The 23,768-nt window shown below is 36.7% G+C and overlaps 1 protein-coding gene across 4 annotated transcripts in view; it reads left to right on the forward strand.

Annotated features, from left to right (window-relative positions):
* Positions 1 to 13,611, forward strand: part of ZFAND2B (zinc finger AN1-type containing 2B) — a 34,254-nt gene extending 20,643 nt beyond the window's left edge. For 3 of the 4 annotated variants that reach the window (XM_053698204.1, XM_053698203.1, XM_053698206.1), the window contains exons 4-10: positions 576 to 707; positions 845 to 996; positions 1,140 to 1,232; positions 3,136 to 3,190; positions 9,834 to 9,907; positions 10,738 to 10,813; positions 12,004 to 13,611. In XM_053698204.1, coding sequence (XP_053554179.1) covers positions 576 to 707; positions 845 to 996; positions 1,140 to 1,232; positions 3,136 to 3,190; positions 9,834 to 9,907; positions 10,738 to 10,813; positions 12,004 to 12,048 — 627 coding nt within the window. In that variant the 3' untranslated portion in view covers positions 12,049 to 13,611. Of the gene's footprint in view, positions 1 to 575; positions 708 to 844; positions 997 to 1,139; positions 1,233 to 1,354; positions 1,842 to 3,135; positions 3,191 to 9,833; positions 9,908 to 10,737; positions 10,814 to 12,003 lie in introns of those variants that run through there. The other variant, XR_008400104.1, reaches the window with a different exon arrangement.
* Positions 13,612 to 23,768: the final 10,157 nt, after the last annotated feature.

Consider the following 23,768-nt stretch of genomic DNA (forward strand, 5'->3'; position numbering starts at 1 on the left):
TTTTGTAATGGATTGTGGACTCTCACCACATTATGAAAGAAAACAAAATGTATCCTTACCTGATAAATACATTTCTTTCATGGTGGTGAGTGTCCATGAGCTCAACCCAGTTATTATGGATAATTAATGTTATTTTGGCGACTGTTCCTATTTTGCAGCACTATTTTACTTTTTTTTTTTTTTACTACTATTTTTATATTCTCCTTGCTTGGCTTTACGTATAACTGAAATACCAGTGAGGTGGGAAAAAATTAAGTGCTCTTAAGAGTTTTTGGGAAACTTTGCCTCCTCCTAGTGGCTAGGAAGTGAATCCCATTCGTAATTTATCAGGTTAGCATACTTTTTTTTTTTTTTTTTTTTACTGCAATAGCTCTTAAGAATAACTATGGTAATTAAAAAGTGTATTGTATCCTTCAATAGTATAGATTTTATAATATGTTTTAACATGGACAGTGTAAGTTTAATAACAAGTAATTCTTTTTAATTTATATTTTATTTTGCTATATTCAGAATTTGAAAACTTTTTTTTTTCCCCTTGGTTCTCTTACAAGTAATGTTTCTGTCTTTATTTTTAGGATGTACAAGTTCCAGTTTGTCCTCTTTGCAATACTCCTATCCCAGTAACTCGAGGACAGACTCCTGATATTGTAGTTGGAGAACATATTGATCGGGACTGCAAATCTGACCCAGCACAACAGAAGCGCAAGGTGCAGGACATGCATTGGTTTATGTGAACGTACACCAATCACTTCATCTTCCTATACTACGTTTTTTTTTTGTTGTTGGTTTTTTTAACCTGGTTTATAATATAATTTACAATAGTGTTTGTCTTGGTGTTTAATAGATTTTCACCAACAAGTGTGGAAAGCCAGGCTGTCGGCAGAAAGAACTTATAAAAGTTATATGTGATGATTGCCAAGGAAACTTCTGTCTCAAGCACAGACATCCACTTGATCATGATTGCAATGGAAAGAATGCTCACATTTCCAAGGCAGGGTAAGCCTTGAGCATATGACATTTGGAGGGAATCCTTTTTGTTTTGCTACTTTTAGTTTTTTTTTAATTATTATTAGAAGTTGTAAATCAGGGTTTCTGTAGACACAGTTTAGACATCAATAAGAATGCATTGTTTTTTGCAGAAATGCAGCATTGATGAGAGCCCATGGCTCCTCTGCAAAGACGTCTGCACCATCAAGCTTTCCAGCCCCAAAACCAGCTCCACAGCGTAACAGGTATTCTAAGAAACCTCAGAAAACTGATTTTTCGTATTTGAGGGATAATTTGGTCAGAATTGTTTCCTTTTCAAACAGTTTGCTTTTGTAGTAGGTAATTAATTTGAGTATATTTTAATTAGGCATGAGCATTCGACAGATCTTAGCTGCCTTATGCGGAAGAAGGCGGCCGCAAGTGTGTTTCACTTTCACAAGAAGAAATCCAGCTCCGAAAATAGCCGAATGCCGCGAGGGTCGACCTTCTATTGCATTCGCCAATTAACAAAACTGCCACATGCACATGTCTAATCAGACTGATTTTTAACAGAAATAGTTTTTATTGTGGTAAGGAGCCTGACAAATTAATTAATTTATTTTAATGTGGGTCCCCAAAGCAGAACATGCTGCGATCTGTGTTGTCATCGCAGAAAATGCAGCATGCAGAAAGAGCGGGAGTCAAACTGGTGATTCTACCTGCAATTGTCATTTCTACCTGTAGATGTCACTGTCCCATTGTAGCTCAATGTAAAATATTTACTGCCCTCCTCTCTCCACTTTCCTCCCACTTCCTGAACACCCGTGCGGTGCAGGGTGACAGCACAAAGGGAAAATCAAAGTGCAACAGAGAAGGTAAGGTGCACTGTGTGGTTCGGCATTCATGATGGCAGCTGCTAAACTCTTGCTTTATCCCTTGCCCCCTCTTAGCCACTGCTTTAAAGGGTGGATACAGAAAGGGAAGAGTAAAATGGTGGGATACCTTTTCTTCTGTTATTTTTATTACCATTCAGAGATTCTTTATTCATATGGTGCTTATATTGCCATCCTATCTGTCCTCACAGAGCAGTCTTTATATTACTTGAACCTTTAGGGAAGCATAGCTTGTGTAGTTAAACAGTGGATGGGAAGTAGCAAAAGTCCTGTACCAGAGGAAAGAGACCGGCAGCACAGAGGCAATATGTAGGTTCATGCTTGAGACTCTCAAGACCCACATAAAAGCTGCAGACAGGAGGATACAAAACTAATATGTAGACTTAAAGTCAGTGTTATCAAATGTGCTTCATTCTCTTGGTATTATTTGTTAAAGGAGCAGCAATGCACTACTGGTTTCTAACTGAACACTTGAGGGAGTCAATGATAATAAATAAATATATACATACATACAGCTAGAACCTAGGTTCTTTGCTGCTCATGAGCTTACCTAGATAAACCTTTCAGTGAAGGATAACAAGTGAAGGAAACAAATTAAACAATAGAAGTAAATTGGAAAGTTGATAACAATCTCATTCTCTTTCTAAAGCATGAAAGAAAAAATGTGGGTTTCATGTCCCTTTAACACAGTGCAGCCAGAAGGAAGCACAGTTAGAAGAGAACAGACAAATAAAGAACAGTGCAGTATATTAATTGATGACTGGCACTCAGGTTTTTTTTCCCCTAACCCCGCCCCCTAGCCTTTCCAGGTCTACAAAGCTGTGACTCCTGAATGCAAGATGTTCTTGTGAGCATTACTACAGTTTTACCTTTTTTGCTGTATTTTGATTTATTAGACCAACATTTTAAATATTTTTTTTTCCCTCTGCAGCTAATTTGCAATGCAATTTTCAACTGCTGCGATATATATTCTAAAACTTTAAATTTGCTTTAGTCTCCAGCTGTTAGAAAAAAAGAAAAAGAAGGCACACAATATTCTAAGTTTGGCTTTTTACACGCGTCAGCGAAAATAGTTTAAACTTGTAATACGAGCACTACCCGACATGCGCAATGCTTACTTCCAGCGGATTTAACGCTTGAGCGGGAGCGTTTAAATACTACTCCACTTGTAATCTGTCTCATAATGTTTAAATAAAATGTTCTAAAGTAAGTGACTGGTAGCAGTATCTTTGTATAAATAACCTTGTCTATAGGGCTCTGTATCTGTTTCCCACAGAACAAGCGTCTCTAATCCTCAGCCCCCAGCTGCAGCAGCATTGCAGAATGGCTTGGTAAGTTTTATTTGTGTTTCAGCAAGCTAATTGTATTGCTGTGCAACTCATATTTAATGCTAAATATTTTATGCTGTTTTCTTGTAATCATGTTGCAGAATTTTTTTAGTCTCATAGTTTATTCTAAGAAAAAAACTAATAATAAATAAAATGTATTAATTAAACAGTGACATTTTGTAACCCGAACAACTTTTGCAGTCGCGCTTACCAAGTTAGATCTTCAGGCCAGAATCGTGTGTAGCTAGACACTATTTTATTAGTTTATACTTACATTAGGAGCCCATTGCTACCAAAATAAATGTCCAGTGCTGTTGACTATTCACAAATACACAACAAAGAGAAAAACATAATTTATGTAAGAACTTACCTGATAAATTCATTTCTTTCATATTAGCAAGAGTCCATGAGCTAGTGACGTATGGGATGTACATTCCTACCAGGAGGGGCAAAGTTTCCCAAACCTTAAAATGCCTATAAATACACCCCTCACCACACCCACAATTCAGTTTAACGAATAGCCAAGAAGTGGGGTGATAAGAAAAAAGTGCGAAAGCATATAAAATAAGGAATTGGAATAATTGTGCTTTATACAAAAAAATCAAAACCACCACAAAAAAAGGGCGGGCCTCATGGACTCTTGCTAATATGAAAGAAATGAATTTATCAGGTAAGTTCTTACATAAATTATGTTTTCTTTCATGTAATTAGCAAGAGTCCATGAGCTAGTGACGTATGGGATAATGATTATCCAAGATGTGGATCTTTCCACACAAGAGTCACTAGAGAGGGAGGGATAAAATAAAGACAGCCAATTCCTGCTGAAAATAATCCACACCCAGAATAAAATTTTTAATGAAAAAACATAAGCAGAAGATTCAAACTGAAACCACTGCCTGAAGTACGTTTCTACCAAAAACTGCTTCAGAAGAAGAAAACACATCAAAATGGTAGAATTTAGTAAAAGTATGCAAAGAAGACCAAGTTGCTGTTTTGCAAATCTGATCAACCGAAGCTTCATTCTTAAACGCCCAGGAAGTAGAAACTAACCTAGTAGAATGAGCTGTAATCCTTTGAGGCGGAGTGTTACCCGACTCAACATAGGCATGATGAAATAAAGATTTCAACCAAGATGCCAAAGAAATGGCAGAAGCTTTCTGGTCTTTTCTAGAACCGGAAAAGATGACAAATAGACTAGAAGTCTTTCGGAAAGACTTAATAGCTTCAACATAATATTACAAAGCTCTAACAGCATCCAAAGAATGCAATGATTTCTCCTTAGAATTCATAGGATTAGGACATAATGAAGGAACCACAATTTCTCTACTAATGTTGTTAGAATTCACAACCTTAGGTAAAAAATTCAAAAGAAGTTCGCAGCACCGCCTTATCCTGATGCAAAATCAGAAAAGGAGACTCACAAAAAAGAGTAGATAATTCAGAGACTCTTCTGGCAGAAGAGATGGCCAAAAGAAACAAAACTTTCCAAAAAAGTAATATAATGACCAAAGAATGCATGGGTTCAAAAGGAGGAGCTTGAAGAGCCCCCAGAACCAAATTCAAACTCCAAGGAGGAGAAATTGACTTAATGACAGGTTTTATATGAACCAAAGCTTGTACAAAACAATGAATATCAGGAAGATTAGCAATCCTTCTGTGAAAAAGAACAGAAAGAGCAGAGATTTGTCTTTCAAGAAACTTGCGGACAAACCTTTATCTAAACCATCCTGAAGAAATATAAGTCTTCCAGACTCTATAATATATCTCTCTAGATACAGATTTACGAGCCTGTCACATAGTATCAATCACAGAGTCGAAGAAACCTCTTTGACCAAGAATCAAGCATTCAAACTCCACACCTTAAAATTAAGGTTTTGAGATCCTGATGGAAAAAAGAACCTTGAGACAGAAAGACTGGTCTTAACGGAAGAGTCCACAGCTGGCAAGAGGCCATCCGGACAAGATCCGCATACCAAAACCTGTGAGGCCATGCTGGAGCTACCAGCAGGACAAACGAGCATTCCTTTAGAATATTGGAGGATACCCTTGGAAGAAGAACTAGAGGCGGAAAGATATAGGCAGGATGACACTTGTAAGGAAGAGATAATGCATCCACTGCCTCCGCCTGAGGATCCCTGGATCCGGACAGATACCAGGGAAGTTTCTTGTTTAGATGAGAAGCCATCAGATCTATTTCTGGGAGTTCCCACGTTTGAACAATCTGAGGAAATACCTCTGGGTGAAGACCATTCGCCCAGGTGCAACGTTTGGCGACTGAGATAATCCGCTTTCCAATTGTCCATACCTGGGATATGAACCGCAGAGATTAGACAGGAGCTGGATTCCGCCCAAACCAAAATTCGAGATACTTCTTTCATAGCCAGAGGACTGTGAGTCCCTCCTTGATGATTGATGTATGCCACAGTTGTGACATTGTCTATCTGAAAACAAATGAACAACTCTCTCTTCAGAAGAGGCCAAGACTGAAGAGCTCTGAAATTGCACGGAGTTCCAAAATATTGATCGGAAATCTCACCTCCTGAGATTCCCAAACCCCTTGTGCCGTCAGATACCCCCACACAGCTCCCCAACCTGTAAGACTTGCATCTGTTGAGATTATAGTCCAGGTCGGAAGAACAAAGAAGCCCCCTGAACTAAACGATGGTGATCTGTCAACCATGTCAGAGAGTGTCGTATAATCGGTTTAAAGATATTAATTGAGATATCTTTGAGTAATCCCTGCACCATTGGTTCAGCATACAGAGCTGAAGAGGTCGCATGTGAAAACGAGCAAAGGAGATCGCATCTGATGCGGCAGTCCTAAGACCTAAAATTTCCATGCATAAGGCTACCAAAGGGAATGATTGTGACTGAAGGTTTTGACAAGCTGAAATCAATGTTAAACTTCTCTTGTCTGACAAGGACAGAGTCATAGACACTGAATCTATTCTAGAAACCTAAAAAGGTTACCCTTGTCTGAGGAATCAATGAACTGATTGGTAAATTGATCCTCCAACCATGAACTTGAAGAAACAACACAAGTCGATTCGTATGAGATTCTTCGAAAATTTGAAGACTGAGCAAGTACCCAGATATCGTCCAATAAGGAAATACCAAAACCCTGTTCTCTGATTACAGAAAGAAGGGCACCGAGAACCTTTGAAAAAAATTCTTGGAACTGAGGCTAGGCCAAACGGTAGAGCCACAAAACTGGTAATGCTTGTCTAAAAAGAGAATCTCAGACACTAAAAGTGATCTGGATGAATCGGAATATGCAGATACACATCCTGTAAATCTATTGTAGACATATAATGCCCTTGCTAAACAAAAGGCAGGACAGTCCTACAGAAACTGAATGTTGGTATCCTTACATAACGATTCAATATTGATAGATCCGGAACTGGTCTGAAGGAATTGACCTTCTTTGGTACAATGAAGAGATAAAATAAAACCCCAGCCCCTGTTCCAGAACTGGAACTGGCATAATTACTCCAGCCAACTCTAGATCTGAAACACATTTCAGAAATGCTGAGCCTTTGCTGTGTTAACTGGGACACGGGAAAGAAAAAAATCTCTTAGCAGGAGGCCTTAACTGAAGCCAATTCTGTACCTTTCTGAAACCAGAAATTGAGAACGGAATTGATCAAAATTTCTTTGAAGAAAACGTAATCTGCCCCATACCAGCTGAGCTGGAATAAGGTCCGCACCTTCACGGGTACTTAGGAGCTTGCTATAGGTTTTCTATAAGGCTTGGATATATTCCAAACTGGAAATAGTTTCCAAACTGATACCGCTCCTGAGGATGAAGGATCAGGCTTTTGTTCCTTATTGTGAGGAAAGGAACGAAAATGATTATTAGACCTAAATTTACCTTAGATTTTTTATCCTTTGGTAAAAAAGTTCCCTTCCTTCCAGAAACAGTTGAAATAATAATTTATTACCCTGGAAAGAAAAGGAAAGCAAAGTTGACTTAGAAGACAGATCAGCATTCCAAGTTTAATCCATAAAGCTTTTCTAGCTAAAATAGCTAGAGACATATACCTGACATCAACTCTAATGATATCAAAAGATGGTATCACCAATAAAATTATTAGCATGTTATAGAATAATAATAATGCTATAAAATTATGATCTGTTACTTGTTGCGCTAAAGCTTCTAACCAAAAAGTTGAAGCTGCAGCAACATCCGCTAAAAATATAGCAGGTCTAAGAAGATTACCTGAACATAAGTAAACTTTTCTTAGAAAGGATTCAATTTTCCTATCTAAAGGATCCTTAAATGAATTACTATCTGCCGTAGGAATAGTAGCATATTTAGCAGGAGTAGAGACAGCCCCATAACCTTAGGGATTTTGTCCCAAAAAAACTCTAATCTGTCAGATGGCACAGGATATAATTGCTTAAACGTTTAGAAGGAGTAAAAGAATTACCCAAATTATTCCATTCCCTGGAAATTACTTCAGAAATAGCATCAGGGAGATTAAACACTTCTGGAATAACTACAGGAGATTTAAAAACCTTATTTAAACGTTTAGATTTAGTATCAAGAGGACCAGAATCCTCTATTTCTAATGCAATTAATACTTCTTTAAAAGAACGAATAAATTCCATCTTGAACAAATACAAAGATTTATCAGCATCAACCTCTGAGACAGAAACCTCTGAACCAGAAGAACCATTATCAGTATCAGAATGATGATGTTCATTTAAAAATTCATCTGAAAAAAGAGAAGTTTTAAAAGACTTTTATGTAAACTAGAAGGAGAAATAACAGACATAGCCTTCTTAATGGATTTAAAAAATAAAATCTCTTATGTTTATCAGGAACACTCTGAAAATTAGATGTTGACGGAACAGCAACAGGTAATGTAACAGTACTAAAGGAAATTTTATCTGCATTAATAAGTTTGTCATGACATGCAATACAAACAACAACTGGAGAAACAGATACCAAAAATTATAGCAGATACACTTAGCTTGGTAGCTCCAGCACTAGACAGCGATTTTCCTGTAGTATCTTCTGACTCAGATGCAACGTGAGACATCTTGCAATATGTAAGAGAAAAAACAACATATAAAGCAAAATTGATCAAATTCCTTAAATGACAGTTTCAGGAATGGGAAAAAATGCCAAAGAACAAGCTTCTAGCAACCAGAAGCAATGAAAAAATAAGACTTAAATAATGTGGAGACAAAAGCGACGCCCTTATTTTTTAGCGCCAAATAAGACGCCCACATTATTTGGTGCCAAAAATGACGCCACATCCGGAACGCCGACATTTTTGGCGCAAAATAACGTCAAAAAATGACGCAACTTCCGGCGACACGTATGACGCCGGAAACGGAAAATAATTTTTGCGCCAAAAAAGTCCGCGCCAAGAATGACGCAATAAAATGAAGCATTTTCAGCCCCCGCGAGCCTAACAGCCCACAGGAAAAAAAGAGTCAAATTTTTGAAGGTAAGAAAAAATGATTAATTCAAATGCATTATCCCAAATATGAAACGGACTGTCTGAAAAATAAGGAAAGTTGAACATTCTGAGTCAAGGCAAATAAATGTTTGAATACATATATTTAGAACTTTATAAACAAAGTGCCCAACCATAGCTTAGAGTGTCACAGAAAATAAGATTTACTTACCCCAGGACACTCATCTACATGTTTGTAGAAAGCCAAACCAGTACTGAAACGAGAATCAGCAGAGGTAATGGTATATATAAGAGTATATCGTCGATCTGAAAAGGGAGGTAAGAGATGAATCTCTACGACCGATAACAGAGAACCTATGAAATAGACCCCGTAGAAGGAGATCACTGCATTCAAATAGGCAATACTCTCCTCACATCCCTCTGACATTCACTGCACGCTGAGAGGAAAACCGGGCTCCAACTTGCTGCGGAGCGCATATCAACGTAGAATCTAGCACAAACTTACTTCACCACCTCCATCGGAGGCAAAGTTTGTAAAACTGAATTGTGGGTGTGGTGAGGGGTGTATTTATAGGCATTTTAAGATTTGGGAAATTTTGCCCCTCCTGGTAGGAATGTATATCCCATACGTCACTAGCTCATGGACTCTTGCTAATTACATGAAAGAAATAAGCACTGCTTTTCACATCATTAACAGATACTGCCCCAAGCCACCCATATCCATTTAATTTTGGGAAGGATTTTATTTTAGAACATTTTAATATTCGAATGCTGAATACCCAACAGTTTAATACCAGGTTTTCAAAAGGTTTAAATAAGAACAGGTTGCATAAAAGCACAAAACGTATCTGCCAACTTGTAATAGGAGCCATAATGAGAGTACTAAAGGTGTACTATATATGTATAGGGTGCATTTAAATGCTTTGGTTAAACATTTTAACTAACTACTTTTAATTTCTCATCAAACATTATTGTGCATAACTAAGCTAAGATTAAAGCTAAGCATGTTATCAATTGCTCTCCATTTGTAATATTGGCCTAAGTCTTTAGGTTGTGTAAGTTACAAAATGATAGGTTTGTAAAATGCCCAGTATGCCCAACAACATCTTGTAGTTATCCTACATGTAATTTTATCAACTTAGATTGTCTTAAATGTATTCTGCAAGGTAGTTATCCTACAACCTTCTTGGGCTTATTTTCAGTATGTTTTCTCCTAGACAGAAGAGGAGGCGCTTCAAAGAGCATTGGAAATGTCACTTGCAGAAGCAGCAAGGAACACACAGCAGCACAGGTACACATTAGATACATACAGCAATCATATAAATGAAACTCCTTATAAGAAAATAGTGCCTAGCTTGTATATGTTTCTTCAGTTCTCACGGACTACATAGAGGACAGACTTTGATTTTCTACTTAAATAAATCAGTACCTACTTATGCTTAAAGAGTTGTTCTAATGCAATATTGCCCCCCTCCAATTTGTAAGAGCATGTCATTTTTTTAATAGGTGTCCCTTGATAACTTTCTTTAACTCTCCTGTAAGGGGATTACAGCTCTCTACGAGGGCATAACCAGTGATAAGTTTGTCAGGCTACCACTTATTACTTACTGATTAACTCACCATCCTTTTGCAGGGGTTAAACATAGTCATCTAACAAATTAAAGCATGTAATTTTGCATTACAATGTCCCTTTAACACTGTGCTCAAAGTAGAACTCATAATGGTTGTTAAAATCTGTTCTGTTGACGGCACCTGAGGACTTTAGAACACTAGTGTAGCGCTCCACTTAATCAGCTTCACATCTTACATCACACAAGGGAAATATGCTGACTATCAAGCATGACCCACTAAATACTCTTCTCTAAAACTACTGGAGCTTGTTTTATTGTAGGGACTGTAGTCATGTCGCTGCGTACTTCAAACAATAAATCATGCACATGATGGTATAGTGCCTTCCTATTTATAGATTTCATATTGGGGTTTGTTTCTATAAAAATCATGTGGGAACTGCTATTATTCATGAACTATCATTCACACTGAATGGTACAGAAAAATATACCTCCGTCTCATTTATGTTATGTGTTATCAGCAAGATAGGTAAATAATGTAAAACTTCTTTAGCTCTCAAGAGGAAGAGGATCTGGCTTTAGCACGAGCACTGTCAGCTAGTGAAGAAGAGTACAGAAGGCAACAGACGGTGAGTATGTATGAAAAAGGGGGTCCATCTCTGCTTTGCTAGTGCTGTGGCCTTAAGAGACTGTTTACTATGCAGCTCCAAATGTGACCTAGACATTCCAAGAAAGTCATTAAGAGAGTTAAAGGGACATGACGCCCCAAAAAAATATTTCATGGTTTAGGTAGAACATACAGTTTTAAACATCTTTCCACTTTAGTCCTATTATCAAATTTGCTTCCTTCTCTTGGTATCATTTGTTGAAGGAGCAGCAATGCACTACTGGTTTCTAACTGAACACATGGGTGAGCCAATGACAGTCAGTATATATAAGCAGCCACCTATCAGCAGCTAGAACCTAGGTTCTTTACTGCTCCTGAGCTTGCATAGATAAACTTTTCAGCAAAGGATAAAAAGAGAAGGAAGCAAATTCAATAATAGAAGTAAATTGGAAAGTCGCTCTTAAAGAAAAAGTTTGGGTTTCATGTCCCTTTAAACAAATTGCTATGAAGATACATAAAATGGAAGTTTGTTTCAGTATAAAGTATTTTTTATAAATACATTATTAAATTGATCATTACCAAAACTGATTGGTTTTGAATATTCTTTTAGTGAAATACATCCTCAATAGTTATGGGGATATTTGCACTAAATAAGAGTGTGCCAAATTGTTAGCTGTGTAATAATGATTAACCACCAGACTCGCATATAGAACTGATAAGGTCAGCAATGCACTCTTGCCTTTTCTTTTTCTTCCATTCTGATGTTATCTTTTACAAAGTGTAGATTTAGGTGTGAGTGTTTTAATACTGATTTTCAGATTTGCCAATTCTCTAAAATTTAAAAAAAAAAATTCTTTACATATTTTTATTTTATACCCTTAAACGTGTCATCTGCATGTTTTTTTTTTTTTTTTTTATTATTATTTTGCGTTTATTTAATACCCATCAAACTAATTCAGACAATATTGCTTTTTTTATTTAACAGAGTTGATCACTTAGTCATTTTGGTGTTTGAAAGTTTCCACATTAACTTAAGTTTACATAGCCATCCCAGAGTTGAATGGAGAGAGAGTGGTGTTATACTGAATATTCAAACCCATTCAATAGTGAATTGCTGCATGTATTTTCTTTGGCCTCGGCATCAATAAAGTGTTTAAAGGTAATCTGTAAAAACAAGGTATTGCAAACGTTTCACAAAATATCTGGATTCAGGGACAGAACCGTGAAGCCAAGCAGAGCACCTGCAGCGTGTCCTAGCCAAGAAATGAAGGACTGGTTTCTCCGTATCTCAGCTGGATCTTCCCTCACCAGCCAAGGACACAGAATCTACAATGCAGAACAATCTTGTACTTCATATACCGCTGATTGGTTAAGTAAATCATGTATCAACCATTTACTGGCTATTGTGCTACCCATAATAACCATGGGATTTTATGTTTTAACATGACTGCAGTTTAGACCTATAGCTGGGGATTCTGAAAACCCTCTAGACCAAAGATTACAGAAATTTGTGAATGAAGTAAATGTTTGTAAAGCAGCAACAACACCAGAGTTTGATAGCTGCTAATCTAATTAGCAAGTTCATACTGTTTCATTCCAAACTAGAGGTAGAAGGAACATTTACATCATCTGTATAGGTAACAAATTCCTTATGGTGCTAAGATCCTATAGTCTAGCAGCGGCTATTGCATATTGATCATACTTTGTATATTTGGTAAACTGGTTATTACAGTGTCTTATTGAGTTGATTGTACAAAAAAAGATCTAAATTTCATGGTGGACTATGCTTTTAAAATGTGCATGTAGATTTTATTGTATTATAATGCCTATTACAGTCATTCAGTAAAAAGTACAAGAATATACCCGCATTGTATTCAGGAGTAACTGAAGTATAAGCTTATAAGCTGCTAATAAGAGGGCTGACTGATAACCTTGTCATTTAAAATTTTTGACTAAAGATATTTAAGCAAAAACAAAACAATTAAACACTTGTATAAGTAATATTGAATGATGCATGCCAGATTAATTTATTACGGTTATTATATTTAGTTTTAATACTTCTCACAGGAGACGCATTTTATTATGTTTTTTTGTTTTTGTTTTTTTTTTAATTATGTCACTGAAAACTGTTTCACCAAAGTGGGTTAAAGGGAGCGGCTTACACTTGAATGTGCATTCCCCTTCTCTGATAGCTTCAGTTTAGGTAAGATCTGTAGTGATCAAAATGACTTTCCCATAGCTGTGTGTTGTCTCAGCTGCCTAACCTTATTTTTGGGAACAGGTTTATTGTAACTCTTTAACGTGTAGTTGAGAAGTAGTGAGAGTCTCTAATCACTATAATCATATGGACATCAAGTTGTTTGTAGTTTCAGCCTCCCTATGCCTAAACCTGTTGTCCTCTGTAACTGCATTTCTATTATCTGTTCAAGAGCAGTTGTAACTAATTCTCTCAGAATATGCTGCAGTGACACTCATTTTGCTTCTGAGAAGTGGTCATGCTGCTTGTATAGATAAGATAACCATGCTTTTTACTGATTAGCATCCATCCTACTGCCAACTGCACTCAATAGAAGCACCGCATAGGGGAACAGAGTATTTAGTATGTGTTTTTAAAACAATGTGCTGCTGTTTTTCACAGGTTCTGTGAGTGTTATAATGCCTATATTTTATAATAAAACTTTCCGTCAATACTGTGATAATTGGTGAGGCCTGAGAAATACAAGCTTTCTCTTCTTAGTTTTCTTGAGAAAATCTGCATCTACATTTTATTATTGTGTTTTAATTTAAAACAACCAAATAAATTATGAATGTACATTTAAATACTGTGTCACTTGTGTGTTTCTGTTCAGTTATTTGTCTTTAGTACATTATATAGGGATGTTTTAATTGGCATTAGATTAATAGTATATTAGATTTATTTTATAGGTTGAACTCAATGGACTTCAGTCTTTTTTCAACCTCATTTATTATGTATTAAAAGGTGAGTAAAACATGTTAACAAAAATGCAACTATAATAATCTGAGATCCCAGATTTATTTACTGACAGTGTAACATTCTATAAAACATTTTCTCAAGAATGTCAGATGCTCAAATCTGAAGAAAAGCAAGTAAATCAAATAGTCTTTTCCTTAATGAACTGTACAAACCATCAAAGAGAACCCCATAATTAAAGGGACAGTCAAGTCCAAAAAAACCTTTCATGATTTAAATAGGGCATGTAATTTTAAACAACTTCCCAATTTACTTTTATCACCAATTTTGCTTTGTTCTCTTGTTATTCTTAGTTGAAAGCTAAACTTAGGAGGTTCATATGCTAATTTCTTAGACCTTGAAGACTGCCTCTAATCTAAATGCATTTTGACCACTAGAGTGTTTCATATAGATAACATTGAGCTCATGCACGTGAAATGACTTAGGAGTGAGCACTGATTGGCTAAAATGCAAGTCTGTCAAAAGAACTGAAATAAGGGGGCAGTTAGCAGAAGCTTAGATACACGGTAATTACAGAGGTAAAACATGTATTATTATAACTGTGTTGGTTATACAAAACTGGGGAATTGGGTAATAAAGGGATTATCTTTCTTTTTAAACAACAAAAAATTTCTGGTGTTGACTGTCCCTTTAATAAGTGTAAATGTATAAAGAAACATACTACAAATCTGTCAAACGTTAAAGGGATACTGAACCCAAATGTTTTCTTTCATAATTCAGATAGAACATGCAATTTTAAGCAACTTTCTAATTTACTCCTATTATCAAATTATCTTCATTATCTTAGTATCTTTAATATGCTAATTTCTTAGTTCTTGAAGGCTGCCTTTTATCTGAATGCATTTTGACCGTTTTTCACCACTAGAGGGTGTTAGTACATGTGTGTCATATAGCTAACACTGAGCTCACGCTTGTGGAGTTACCTAGGAGTCAGTATCTTTAATATGCTAATTTCTTAGTTCTTGAAGGCTGCCTTTTAACTGAATGCATTTTGACCGTTTTTCACCACTAGAGGGTGTTAGTACATGTGTGTCATATAGCTAACACTGAGCTCACGCTTGTGGAGTTACCTAGGAGTCAGCACTGATTGGCTAAAATGCAAGTGTCAAAAGAACTGAAATAAGGGAGCAGTTTGCAGAGGCTTAGATAAAAGATAAAACCTGATTAATTCATTTCTTTCATATTGGCAAGAGTCCATGAGCTAGTGAAGTATGGGATATACAATCCTACCAGGAGGGGCAAAGTTTTCCAAACCTCAAAATGCCTATAAATACACCCCTCACCACACCCACAATTCAGTTTAACGAATAGCCAAGTAGTGAGGTGATAGAAAAAGGAGTAAAAAGCATCAAAAAAAGGAACTGGAAATATAATTGTGCTTTATACAAAAAAACATAACCACCATAAAAAGGGTGGGTCTCATGGACTCTTGTCAATATGAAAGAAATTAATTTATCAGGTAAGTTCTTACATAAATTGTTTAATTTCATTGGCAAGAGTCCATGAGCTAGTGACGTATGGGATAGTAATACCACAGATGTGGTACTACACAGAAGAGTCACTAGAGAGGGAGGGATAAAAATAAAAACAGCCATTTTACGCTGAAAAAATTAAATCCAAATCCAAAAAAATACGTTTTTCTCATAATTGAAAAGAAAAAAATTAAAACATAAGCAGAGAAATCAAACTGAAACAGCTGCCTGAAGAACTTTTCTACCAAAAACTGCTTCCGTCTCATGTTACTTTCAATAAAGCTTTTGAAATTTAAAAAAAAAAAAACTGCTTCCGAAGAGGCAAATACATAAAAACGGTAGAATTTAGTAAATGTATGCAAAGAAGACCAAGTTGCTGCTTTGCAAATCTGATCAACCGAAGCTTCATTTTTAAAAGCCCACAAAGTGGAAACTTATCTAGTAGAATGAGCTGTGATTCTCTGAGGTGGTGCCTGACCCGACTCCAAATAAGCCTGATGAATCAAAAGCTTTAACCAGGATGCCAAAGAAATGGCAGAAGCTATCTGACCTTTCCTAGGACCAGAAAAGACAACAAGTTGACTAGAAGTCTTCATGAATTCTTTATTAGCTTCAACATAATATTTCAAAGCTCTTACAACATCCAGAGAATGCAACGATCTCTCCAAAGAATTCTTAGGATTAGGACAGAAAGAGGGAACAACAATTTCCCTATTAATGTTGTTAGAATTCACAACTTTAGGTAAGAACTTAAATGAAGTTTGCAAAACTGCCTTATCCTTATGGAAAATCAGAAAAGGAGACTCACAAGAAAGAGAGCAGATAGTTCGGAAACTCTTCTAGCAGAAGACACAGCCAAAAGGAACAACACTTTCCAAGAAAGTAGTTTAATATCCAAAGAATGCATAGGCTCAAAGGGAGGAGCCTGTAAAGCTTTCAAAATCAAATTAAGACTCCAAGGAGGAGAGATTGATATGACAGGCTTGATACGTACCAAAGCCTGCACAAAACAGTGAATATCAGGAAGCTTAGCAATCGTTCTGTGAAATAAAACAGAGCAAAAAGGAACTTGCAAACAAACCTTTATCCAAACCATCCTGAAGAAACTGTAAAATTCTAGGAATTCTAAAAGAATGCCAGGATAATTTATGAGAACACCATGAAATATAAGTCTTCCAAACTCGATAATAAATCTTCCTAGAAACAGATTTACGAGCCTGTAATATAGTATCAATCATTGAGTCAGAGAAATCTCTATGACTAAGCACTAGGCGTTCCATATCCATACCTTCAAATTAAACGATTTGAGATCCTGATGGAAAAACGGTCCTTGAGACAGAAGGTCTGGTTTTAAAGGAAGTGGCCAAGGTTGGCAACTGGACATCCGGACAAGATCCACATACCAAAACCTGTGAGACCATGCTGATGCTACCAGAAACACAAACGATTGTTCCATGATGATCTTGGAGATCACTCTTGGAAGAAGAACTAGAGGCGGAAAGATATAGGCAGGTTGGTAAAACCAAGGAACTGTTAACGCATCCACTGACTCCGCCTGAGGATCCCTGGACAGGTACCTGGGAAGTTTTTCGTTTAGATGGGAGGCCATCAGATCTATTTCTGGAAGACCCCACATCTGGACAATCTGGGGAAAAAAACACATCTGGATGGAGAGACCACTCCCCCGGATGTAAAGTCTGACGGCTGAGATAATCCGCTTCCCAGTTGTCTACACCTGGGATATGTACCGCAGAAATTAGACAGGAGCTGGATTCTGCCCAAGAAAGTATCCAAGATACTTCTTTCATAGCTAGGGGACTGTGAGTCCCACCCTGATGATTGACATATGCCACAGTTGTGATATTGTCTGTCTGAAAACAAATGAATGGTTCTCTCTTCAACAGAGGCCAACCTGAAGAGCCCTGAAAATAGCACGGAGTTCTAAAATATTGATTGGTAATCTCACCTCTTGAGATTTCCAAACCCCTTGTGCTGTCAAAGATCCCCAAACGGCTCCCCAACCTAAAAGACTTGCATCTGTTGTGATTACAGTCCAGGTTGGATGAACAAAAGAGGCCCCTTGAACTATACGATGGTGATCTAATCACCAAGTCAGAGAGAGTCGATCATTGGGATTTAAGGATATTAATTGTGATATTGTATAATCCCTGCACCATTGATTCAGCATACAAAGCTGAAGAGGTCTCCATATGAAAACGAGCAAAGGGGATCGCGTCCGATGCTGCAGTCATAAGACCTAAAACTTCCATGCACATAGCCATTGAAGGGAATGATTGAGACTGAAGGTTTCGACAAGCTGAAACCAATTTTATTCATCTCTTGTCTGTTAGAGACAGAGTCATGGACACTGAATCTATCTGGAAACCTTAAAAGGTGACCCTTGTCTGAGGAATCGAGGAACTTTTTGGTAAATTGATCCTCCAACCATGTCTTTGAAGAAACAACACTAGTTGATTCATGTGAGATTCAGCAGAATGTAAAGACTGAGCTAGTACCAAGATATTGTCCAAATAAGGAAACACTGCAATACCCTGTTCTCTGATTAGAGAGTAGGGCACAAAGAACCTTTTTAAAAATTCTTGGAACTGTTGCTAGGCCAAATGTAAGAGCGACAAATTAGTAATGCTTGTCTAGAAAAGAGAATCTCAGAAACTGATAGTGGTCTGGATGAATCGGAATATGAAGATATGCATCCTGTAAGTCTATGGTGGACATATAATGACCTTGCTGAACAAAAGGCAGAATAGTCCTTATAGTAACCATTTTGAAAGTTGGCACTCTTACAAAACGATTAAAAAATTTCAGATCCAGAACTGGCCTGAATGAATTTTTCTTTTTTTGGGACAATGAATAGATTTGAATAAAACCCCAGACCCTATTTCTGAAACGGAACTGGTATGATTACCCCTGAAAGCTCTAGATCGGAAGCCTGAGCCTTCACTGGATTTGCTGGAACGTGTGAAAGAAAAAAAAATCTTCTCACAGGAGGTCTTACTCTGAAACCTATTCGATACCCTTGAGAGATAATACTCTGAATCCATTGATTTTGGATACAACAGAATCTGCCCAAATGTTTTGGAAAATTCTTGATCTACCCCCCACCAGCTGAGCTGGAATGAGGGCCGCACCTTCATGCGGACTTGGGGGCTGGCTTTGGTTTCTTAAAAGGCTTGGATTTATTCTAACTTGAAGGTTTCCAATTGGAACCATATTCTTTGAGGGAAGGATTGGCTTTCTGTTCCTTATTCTGTCGAAAAGAACGAAACGATTAAAAGCTTTAGATTTACCCTTAGATCTTTTATCCTGAGGTAAAAAAAAACTCCCTCCCCCTCCCCCCCAGTGACAGTTGAAATAATTGAATCCAACTGAGAACCAAATAAATTGTTACATTGGAAAGAAAGAGATAGTAATCTAGACTTAGATACCATGTCCGCATTCCAATATTTGAGCCACAAAGCTCTTCTAGCTAAAGACATAGATTTAACATCAATATTGATAATATTAAAAATAGCATCACAGATAAAATGATTAGCATGTTGAAGCAAGCGAACAATGCTAGACCAATCAGAATCTGTTTCCTGTTGCGCTAAGCTTTCCAACAAAAAAGCTGATGCAGCTGCAACATCAGCCATGGATATAGCAGGCCTAAGAATGTAGCCAGAAAATAAATAAGCTTTCCTTATATAAGATTCAAGTTTCCTATCTAAAGGGTCTTTAAAAGAAGTACTATCTTCCATAGTAATAGTAGTACATTTGGCAAGAGTAGAAATAGCCCCATCAACTTTGGGGATTTTTTCCCAAAACTCCAATCTCACTACTGGCAAAGGATACAACTTTTTAAAACTAGAAGAAGGAATAAAAGAAGTACCAGGCCTATTCCATTCATTTGAAATCATATCAGAAATTGCATCAGGAACTGGAAAAACCTCTGGAGTAACCACAGGAGGTTTATAAACAGAATTTAAACGTTTACTAGTTTTAGTATCAAGAGGACTAGTTTCCTCAATATCCAAAGTAATCAACACCTTTTTTTTAACAAGGAACGAATATACTCCATCTTAAAGAGATAAGTAGATTTGTCAGTGTCAATATTTGAGGTAGGATCTTCTGAACCAGATAGATCCTCATCAGAGGAGGATAATTAAGTATGTTGTCGGTCATTTGAAATTTCATCAACCTTATGAGAAGTTGTAAAAGACCTTTTACGTTTATTAGAAGGCGGAATAGCAGACAAAGTGTTCTGAATCGCATCAGCAATAAAATCTTTTATATTCACAGGGATATCATGTACATTAGATGTTGAAGGAACAACAGGCATTGTACTAGTACTGATGGATACATTCTCTGCAAGTAAAGGTTTATCATGACAACTGTTACATACTACAGCTGGAGATATAATCTCCGCTAACTTACAATAGATACACTTAGCTTTGGTAGAACTGTTTAAACAGTGGTTTCTGAGACAGGATCAGATTGAGACATCTTGCAAATGTAAGAGAAAAAAACAACATATTTTAGCAAAATTATCAATTTCCTTATATATGGGGGAAAAATGCAAACAGTATAGCCCTCTGAGCATAAAAAAGGCAAGGGGCATATAGGAAGTGGAGTTCAAATACTTAAATTATTTGGCACCAAGTATGACGCACAACCAAAATGAATTTTTTTTTTTTGCGCTAACAACATCCTGAAATGACGCAACTCGCGTCATGGCAGACGCGACCTTGTGCAAGGAAACCTGGCATCAACTAAGAGACCGGAAATTACGAATTTGCGTCACCGAACGTACCTTCGCGCCAAAAAAATTCTCACGCCAAGAATGACTCAATAAATATCAGCATTTTGCGACCTCACAAGCCTAATTTGTCAATTTGAAGAAGAGACTATACCCCAGGTAAGAAAAAATAACTTCCTAAATATGTTTCCCAATTTTGAAACTGATAGTCTGCAAAAGGAAATATACATAAACCTGACTCATGGCAAATATAAAGTACAATACATATATTTAAAACTTCATATTAATACATAAAGTGCCAAACCATAGCTGATAGTGTCTTAAGTAATGCAAACAAACTTACCGAAAGACACCCATCCACATATTGCAGATAGCCAAACCAGTACTGAAACAGTTATCAGTAGAGGTAATGGAATATGAGAGTATATCGTCGATCTGAATAAGGGAGATAGGAGATGAATCTCTACGACCGATAACAGCGAACCTATGAAATAGATCTCCTGTGAGGAAAACCATGGCATTCAATAGGTGATACTCCCTTTACATCCCTCTGACAAACACTGTACTCTGAGAGGAATCGGGCTTCAAAATGCTGAAAAGCGCATATCACAGAAGAAAATAAAGCACAAACTTACTTCACCACCTCCATAGGGAGGCAAAGGTTGTAAAACTGAATTGTGGGTGTGGTGAGGGGTGTATTTATAGGCATTTGGAGGTTTGGGAAACTTTGCCCCTCCTGGTAGGATTGTATATCCCATCCGTCACTAGCTCATGGACTCTGGCCAATTACATGAAAGAAACAATAAAAATTCTGGTGTTCATTTCTCCATATAGAGACAAAATGCTAACATTAAAGGGATACTGAACCTCATTTTTATTTTTCATGATTCAGACAGAGCATGCAATTTTTAGCAACTTTTTAATTTACTCCTATTATCAATTTTTCTTCGTTCTCTTGATATCTTTATTTGAAAAAGCAATAATGTAAGCTTAGCAGCCGGCCCATTTTTGGTTCAGCACCCTGGATAGCGCTTGCTGATTGGTGGCTACATTTAGTCACCAATCAGCAAGTGCTACCCAGGTGCTGAACCAAGAATGGGCCGGTTTGTAAGCTTACATTTCTGCTGTTTCAAATAAAGATACCAGGAGATAGAAAGTTGCTTAAAATTGCATGCTTTGTCTGAATCATGAGAAAAAAAGCCAAGAAAATCATGTACTCACCAAAAGCGATGGGAGGTCTTTGTGTTCCTAATCTCCTATTGTATAAAAGAGCAATCTCCCTTCAAAGGATATGGTCCTGGTGCCAGCACTGCACTACAAATTATAGAAGCTGGGTGCAGCTAGAATATGATTTGACAAACTCAACACAATTACGTGGCGCTTGCTGGAACCCTAGACACCTCGAAATATTGGGCAAAAATAAGCAATATCCCCACTATTACAGAAACCTCACAGATTGGCAACACATTCTCACACACTATGTCTCATCACTTTGATCCCCCCTCATACCAATTTTAAATAACCTTGATCTTCCCGCAGGTCAGCACTGGCCAAACATCCTAAACACTACATTTACAGGCGTTATACCAATTACCATATTACTAGATAAAACGCTACCAAAACCAATTCAAGATTTAAGAGACATTGGGAAGGTTTATTTTCATCATGGTTTAGATACCACCAAGTCAATCTACTATCTGGCCACCCATAAACAAAGAAATGAGATAACGAGAACACTCACAAGCTTTGAAAAACTATGTCTTAACACCTGCCATAAACACTAAAATCATCTCCACTTGTTATAACTTATTACTTACCGCTTCATCACCAAATCCACACAAATATACCCTAGCGTGGGAAAATTAATTGCAGGAGGATTTTGCTAACCACACATGGAAGCGTATCTTCCAGAATACGACACACTTGCTTCAGGCCTTAGAAACCAATACAAAACTTCCACAGATGGCATTTTACCCCACAAAGGTTAAATATTCCCATCTGCATCTGATAAATGCTGGAGATGTGGAGAGACAAAGGGAAATATGTCACATATATGGTGGACTTGCCATAAAATACAGACCTTTTGGTCTAAAATAATAAAACAAATTAACACAATATTGTCTAGTGACTTACTTCCCATTCCCCATTTATGTCTGTTTAATCTTCAAGAAGAGATTAGATGCAAAATTAAACTAGGCTCTATACCAGATTTTACTAAACTCTGCTAGATAGCGCTTAACTGGGAAAAAAAGAGGTACCTTCCATGTCTGCATGGGAAAACAAGGTTAAAGGGACATTATACACTCATTTTTTCTTTGCATACATGTTTTGTAGATGATCTCTTTATATAGCCCATAAAGTTATTTATTTATTTTTTAAATTATATAGTTTTGCTTATTTTTAAATAGACTCCTAACCAAGCCCCAAAGTTTTATGAGAATACAGTCAGCTACCTTCTCCAGCTTGCTCCTGTTTGTGTAAAGGGTCTTTTCATATGCAAAAGAAGGGGGGGGGGTCTTATTTCCCACTTGCAGTGGGCTTTCCAACTACCTTTTCAACAGAGCTAAACTGAGAGCTTCTAAGTAAGTTTTTAAACAGTTTTACACTGGATTTTTTTTTATCAGTATCTGTGCATCTTATTCTTTATAGTAGTGTCTATTACATGCAGTTATATGAAAATGAGTGTATACTATCCCTTTAACAAAACCCTAATACAGGTACTAGAAAGATATTACTATTTTTAAAACGGTCATATGGACCTTTTCCACAACATTCGATTCTACTGCGATACTTATTTCAATATACCTAAAAAAAACCTGACATGAGTAAATAATTTATTGTCAGATAGACAACCCAGAAGAGCATATTTCTTTGTCCAACTGTTTATAATGCTTTGTTCATTTTGCTATGTTATGTTGTTTTTTTATTTAATATAAAAGTATAAATGAAATGAATATTATCAACTGTTCATTAAAGTTATATTTATTGTCTTACAATGTTATATACATTTTTGTATATAGTGGTAATTGCTATGCACTACTTTTTAGTTGATTTGGTTGGGTTTTTTTTTTAATAACCACCATAGCCAAAAATAAAAATGACAAATACCACTACTATAAGGTTGTGCAAAGTAATGACTACCATATATAATTTTACATTATAATGCAAAACGTGTGTGTATGCCTATATATTATAATAAATACAGCTACTGAAAGGCAGTTAAAAGCAATCACAGCCATTATATTTTTATCTTTTTAAATTAGATATGTATTGCTTTAAACCACCTTTCATGTGTTTAAAGGGATGGTAAACCCAAAAATTGTCTTATGATTTAGATAGAACATACAATTTTAAACAACTTTCCAATTTACTTCCATTATCAAATTTGCTTCATTCTCTTGTTATCTATTGCTAAAATAACAGCATCGCACTATTGGCAGGAAGCTGAACACATCTAGTTAGCCAATCACAAGAGACAAATGTGTGCAGGCAGCAGAAGCTCCTACTGATGTATGATATGTGCGTATTCTTTTTCAACAAGGGATACTAAGAGAACGAAACACATTTAAAAATAGAAGTGAATTTTAAAGTGTCTTAAAAATACATGTTCTATGTGAATCATGCAAGTTTAATTTTAACTTTCCTATCCCTTTAATTAGCTATTACTTTTTCTTAAAGGGACATTAAACACTAACACCTAGATTACGAGTCTAGTGTTAGCCTTAAAAAGCAGCGTTAAGAGGTCCCAACGCTGCTT

The sequence above is a fragment of the Bombina bombina genome, chromosome 1 (genome assembly GCF_027579735.1).
Source record: "Bombina bombina isolate aBomBom1 chromosome 1, aBomBom1.pri, whole genome shotgun sequence".
In the NCBI taxonomy this organism is placed as follows: Eukaryota; Metazoa; Chordata; class Amphibia; order Anura; family Bombinatoridae; genus Bombina; species Bombina bombina.